The following is a 6,000-nucleotide window of genomic DNA, read 5'->3' on the forward strand; positions in this document are numbered from 1 at the left end:
TTTACTTGCCCAGGGACAAGTTCTCACAACAAATATTTCCACACCCCTGGTAGTTTTCATAATAATTAAATCTTACAAAAAATTGTCAATATACAATAAATAGTTTTTCATTTACATGATTTAGGACAAAACTTAATTTTAGTTTTCACATTATTTTACAGCTGATTTTTTCATGAATGAAATTTATGTTTGTTTGTGTGTCTGGTATGGTATAAACTAATGCTGTCTATTTAGTAAACACCACTTGTAATTCAATGTATCGGAAAACAGAAATATTTGACAGATCCAAAATAGTGTTCAAAAACCATATCGTCAATGCTTAGCTGCTGACATTACATCCCTCCTACCTTATAGTATATCCTATCAGATGGTCTGTGTGTGGAAGCACATACAGTTGTTTTGCTGACAAATCACAAGCACTACAGAGGGAAGCAGCTCTCTCAGCAGCAATCACATCTTCTCCTGGTGGTAAAGGAGCATTTTTCTGTATCAATACAACAGCTACTTTAGTTGATCTGCCTTGTAAACTGTTTCTGTAATGAATTAAAATCTATGAAACAAGTTTCATGAAATCTAAATTGTTTAACCAATGCATATACATTGTATATATACTTAAGCTAAGTCTCACCTGCACGTTTTGTATATTCATTACCTATCTATAAAGGACAAAAATCTTACCTGACAATTTCCACTCTGGTAGCACATTCCATTTGTCTCTCTTTCCACATTGGTTCATCCCAGTCAAGGTCAAAGAAAACCACGACAACAGCAGGAACTTCCTGTATATGTTTGTGCATCCATCCAGTCTTAACGATACCCTTAGGTATGTACCACTCATATGACTGTCTCTGCAATATACATACAATAAATATAAGAGGGTCTATATGGAGTTTACAGTATAGAGAATAATAGAACAAAAAAATAAAGATTGAAAAAAAGACATTAAATATTTTAAAGAATACAGGAATGAAGGACCTTGGCTTAGGCCATTAGTTTTCTTGGTTTATATATTTCATGTAGGCTAGGGGTCTTTATGGCTTACTATACTGTATGGGTCTTTAACATTGTTGTAGGCCATATGCTGGCCTATAAATGCTTACTTCCACTTATTTTTTTAACTCTGGTGAACTGCTGTCTCATTGACATTCATACAACATCTCCCCACATTAATAAATACTAGTAAAAATACTTTTCAGCCCTTAAAATTTTTATTTGATACATTTTTCCTTTGTAGCCCAAGGTAAACAATGGATAAACACTGACTTTTCATCAAAATCTGTAGCTTAGACTTAAAAACTTTTTTAGTAAGTTTTTCAGGTAATTTTAGTTAAAATATGAAGTTTAAATATGTATAAAAAAAGTATTTTAAACTTTTAAGGCAGTAAGTAATGTATAAAAGATCCACAATAATTAATGAAGTCTTTGAAAGCTGCAACTTTTGTATACATATATCAAATAGATGTCTACAATGGATGTGTCTTACAAGAGCATTTTGTTTTACTTACCTTGTTTGTTCTACATTTAGGGTACTCATGATCTCCTGAGAAGACCTTAAACTGCAGTGGTACACGATCTGGTCTTCTGTTGTTACAAAATGAGTCCCATATCAGTTTATGAATTGCATTATAAGTAACATCCAGACCAGTCAGGACTATTAGACTAGTAGGTCTACATAGAAGTTCTTCAGGAAGCAGACAAGCCCAAGACATTACAAATCTGAAATTAGAAAAGATTTACATTTTCACATTATGAGAACAAGCTAGATATGAACAAAAGAAAGACTTAAACAATAGATGATAGTTTATTCTCATAAAACCATGCAAGTACAAATTAAAGGTTACAGAGAAGTTAAAAAAATAATATACATAAAAATAAAAAATGCATTAAAAATGCATAAAATTCAAAATTTGAATGAGTGCCATGGAATATATCATGCTTATGATCAATAATGATGTGTTAATAATCAGTAAAGACATCTATGATACATAGACAATTCAACACCCTGCATGCGGCTTATTGCCCTGTTGTGAAATTTTATTTTTACTTATTCATCTTACTTGTTATGGCATGTTGCTTTACTTTTACTATGTTTCTTCTATATTAAAACATTAGGTAACACACTGTCATTTAATAGTTGTTTTTATAATTTTGGAAAGATTGTCTAAGAAAAGGTCTGTTCAACAAAACATTGATTGATTGCCGAAACACAGATGTACAGATAATTACATATTTACAGATTCATGGATTTTTTTTTGTATGATATATTACAAGAAGTAAAGTAAAGAATCATTGAACTATATGGCATCTTCCATTTTAACCCTTGGAATTGAATCAACACTTTGACTGACATCCATTACAAATGCTATATACTTCCTGTACTATCATTAGATATAGAACCAGTGACGGACATATCTTCTCAAAATTTGAAAAGGATGTCTGCTGAAAAAATGGTGACTAATCTGCAGTTTCTGTAAATCTATGCATCCATATTTCTGCTATCATGGTTATTGACTGGTGTTTTGAAAATAATCTGTTCACCAAGACAACAGATCATTGAATGCTTTACAATTCTGATTTATTGTTGCCTCATGCAACATTTTATTGGTAATTTTTGGCATTCAAAGAACAAGTCAGATATGGTCAGTATACACCTTATCACTATTTATCCGCCATTATTGAACAAGGCAAAGGTTCTGGTACGTAACATTTTGAAGCCACAATGGAAAACTTATTGTTGTATGACATCAATCATAAGTTCAAGGGGCACACATTCTCTGGTAAACATGGTAATCGCAGCAGATTTCAGAATAGCAGTAAGGTGTATTGGATTTTTCTGCCTTTGCTCAGTTACTCACATACATGTACGTGTACATGTACAGATTTAACCTTATTCTTATCAGATTAAATTTCATTTCTAAATCATAAATGTAATGCAACAGTATACTTGGGTGATGTGTTTTCATATTAATAACAATTTTCACTGTTGAGTTTTTTTTTACATGTTTACTCAAATTTTAAAAGCATGTTCTGTCCCATGTTTTTAGGTATTTAGATTTTTTGGTCAAGGCTTGCTACGATTTTTTACTGTTTCCCATAATTTGTGATTTTGTCTGTCAAAATAATAGCTTCATATGCTTTACGTTGGAATTAAAATTTGGATCAGTACACAAGCAGGAAATGACTATAAAATTCCGAAATGAGTATTTTCTAAAGGCTTGGTTCTGGTGATCGCTTGAATTATAAAAAAGTTATTTTTATACTTTTCAGTACGTACTAAAAACAACTAGTAAATAGTTTTAGTATGGTGTTTCAAGTGCTGAAATTGTGATTTTTTTCAGATTGGCACTGGGATTCTACAAAGGACATTATTTTTTGGGGAAATATAAAGCAGTTTTCAAAATTTGGGATTTATAAATGTATAAAGTTAAGACTGTTTTCAACTTTTAATATGTATCAAGGATGTATAAAAAGAATTGTCAATAGAATATTGAATAACCATTCTATATACAATGTACATGATATAAGAACAATGATATGACAACTTTGACTTGATGGTTTGTAATAGAAATGACCAAAAAAACCACATGACAGTCACATGTCTTGAAGATCAGGTGTCTGACTGACAGAGGATATAGCTATACTTCATCTTACCCCTCAGAACTGCAGAATTATTCTCGCCAACTATTCTCATAATTTTAACATTAAATAAAAATGGCTGAACAGGTAAGTTTAATTTATTTAGTTCTTATGTCTTAAAAAGCGACTTTGTATATGTCAAACATTTGTCAGGTTGTAAACGTAGTATTACTGTTGTTCCAAATATAGAAACAGAAAAAACACACAACAATGTATGCGTGTGCAGTCGAAACAAACGAAATGTGGTTGATACGAAAACATATGTCGGTTAAAAGCTCATTAGAGCTTATGTTTGTCTATGTTTTATATACCATGCCGACTCTAAATAAAGCTTATTTATTTATTTATTTATATGGCATGACGATATATATCATAAGCATAGTGGTGTATGAACAGATGAAGACAGTAATTTGTAAAAAAAAATATGCATCTTTCAGGAGCAGATATGCAGATTATTTACCACACTAAACTGGACTGAGTATATACAATACGATCATCTATTTTAAATAAATTATTGGTGATCGATTTTTTGTGATATTATCGTAATGCATTAAACCTACGCTTGTTTTCCTTGACATCAAAGGTTGTTTTTTTTCAAGGAATGAGTGTCGTCTTCACCGGAAACGTCTGATCGATGTTAATTGAAGATCTATAACGGTGAAATATGTAATTCCGGATTAGTTGCTTCTTTCTTCAAATAAACTCATCATAGATACCAGGAATATAAAATTTTATATTTACGCCAGACGCGCGTTTCGTCTACAAAAGACTCATCAGTGACGCTCGAATCAAAAATGTTATAAAAGGCCAAATAAAGTACGAAGTTGAAGAGATTTGAGGACCATCAATTCTCAAACGTTTTGCCAAATACAGCTAAGGTAATCTATTCCTGAGGTAGAAAAGCCTTAGTTTTTCCAAAATTCAAAGTTTTGTTAACATTTAATTTATAATTATAAACATATCAATGATAACTCAAGTCAACACAGAAGTGCTGACTACTGGGCTGGTGATACACTCGAGGAAATAAATCTCCACCAGCCGAGTGGCATCGACCAAGTGGCCGGGTTGCAAATAAACTCATCATAGATACCAGGAATACAATTCTATATTTCGCCAGACGCGCGATTCGTCTACAAAAGACTCATCAGTGACGCTCGAATTTTTTTTTTTATAAAAGGCTAAATAAAGTACGAAGTTGAAGAGATTTGAGGACCAAAAATTCCTGAAAAGTTTTGCAAAATACAGCTAAGGTAATTAATCTATTCCTGAGTGATCCTTCATTTATTAGAGATTGTTCGCTGGTCATCGGCTATATGATTGAAATTTGATAATTTACAAGGTAACCAGGAAAATAGAAACAAAATCAAAATAATTTATGTACAGTTGAAAAATAACGTAATAATATATAAAAACTATACATACATTTCACCGATAAAAATAATAGTTCCTGTAGAAAAATGGGATGAGAGCAGACACTGAGATCATACTCTTGAATCCCTGTTACGTGTACTATACTGCATGCGAGAATTTGTTGTTATTAATGATTCCAATCTATAATTGTAAGTGAATAAAAGGAATATTTATAACTATCTTTAGATCACGGTTTGTATTTGCCCGAATCTAGAACATATATCATATCTATAGATTCACATTGATTCAACTTACTGTAGAAACTGGACGATACTTCCAGAAATGAGCGTATTTGTACTATGTGTGATAAGAAAGTAATCGAAGACGAATATCATGTTATATTAGAGTGTGATAAGTATGTAAATGTCAGAAGTAAATATATTAAGTCATATTGTTATAGAAAACCAAATTAGTTCAAATACTATCTGCAAGACATATTAAGGAATTAAATAATCTGGGTAAATACCTTTATTAGACGGAAAGAATTCGTAACACTTGATTGTTTGTTATGTACCTTTATTACCAATTATGTAAATTGTATGTCAAACTCCTCTATATGTTAGAAATAGTTTATGACATTAATGCTGTACATATGTATATGTAAACTGTATACTTTGTGTATCTGTTCAATCCTATGAGCCGACTCGGGCAAAATAGTCTCTTAGGGGCTATTTTACTGACTCCGGCAAAATAGTCTCCTTGGCGCTATTTTGCCGGCTCCGGCAAAATGGTGATTTACATAGAATTTTGCTATTTTGCCGGTCTTAATTAAGTTTTTAATAGAAGTATAGCAGTTAAGAATAGAAAAAATATAGAAACATACACTTTAATAAGGAATCTCTATACCAAAATGTCTTCTTTAAAAAATTATTTAAATTGATATTCTTTACTTTTAGAATAACTAGTCAGTCTTTTTAAAAAGAAAAACATAAATATCAAAATTGATACTAGTAC

General features: G+C 31.3%; 1 protein-coding gene across 2 annotated transcripts in view; it reads right to left on the minus strand.

Annotated features, from left to right (window-relative positions):
• LOC143075991 (trafficking protein particle complex subunit 11-like) overlaps nucleotides 1-4,270 on the minus strand; it is a 46,593-nt gene extending 42,323 nt beyond the window's left edge. For both annotated transcript variants that reach the window (XM_076251604.1, XM_076251603.1), the window contains exons 1-4: nucleotides 4,197-4,270; nucleotides 1,506-1,716; nucleotides 679-848; nucleotides 348-533 (exon numbers count right to left, since the gene is read on the minus strand). In XM_076251604.1, the coding sequence (XP_076107719.1) occupies nucleotides 348-533; nucleotides 679-848; nucleotides 1,506-1,709 (560 nt within the window). In that variant the 5' untranslated portion in view covers nucleotides 1,710-1,716; nucleotides 4,197-4,270. The remainder of the gene's footprint in view (nucleotides 1-347; nucleotides 534-678; nucleotides 849-1,505; nucleotides 1,717-4,196) is intronic.
• Nucleotides 4,271-6,000: the final 1,730 nt, after the last annotated feature.

This window comes from Mytilus galloprovincialis, chromosome 5, assembly GCF_965363235.1.
Source record: "Mytilus galloprovincialis chromosome 5, xbMytGall1.hap1.1, whole genome shotgun sequence".
NCBI classification, from domain to species: Eukaryota; Metazoa; Mollusca; class Bivalvia; order Mytilida; family Mytilidae; genus Mytilus; species Mytilus galloprovincialis.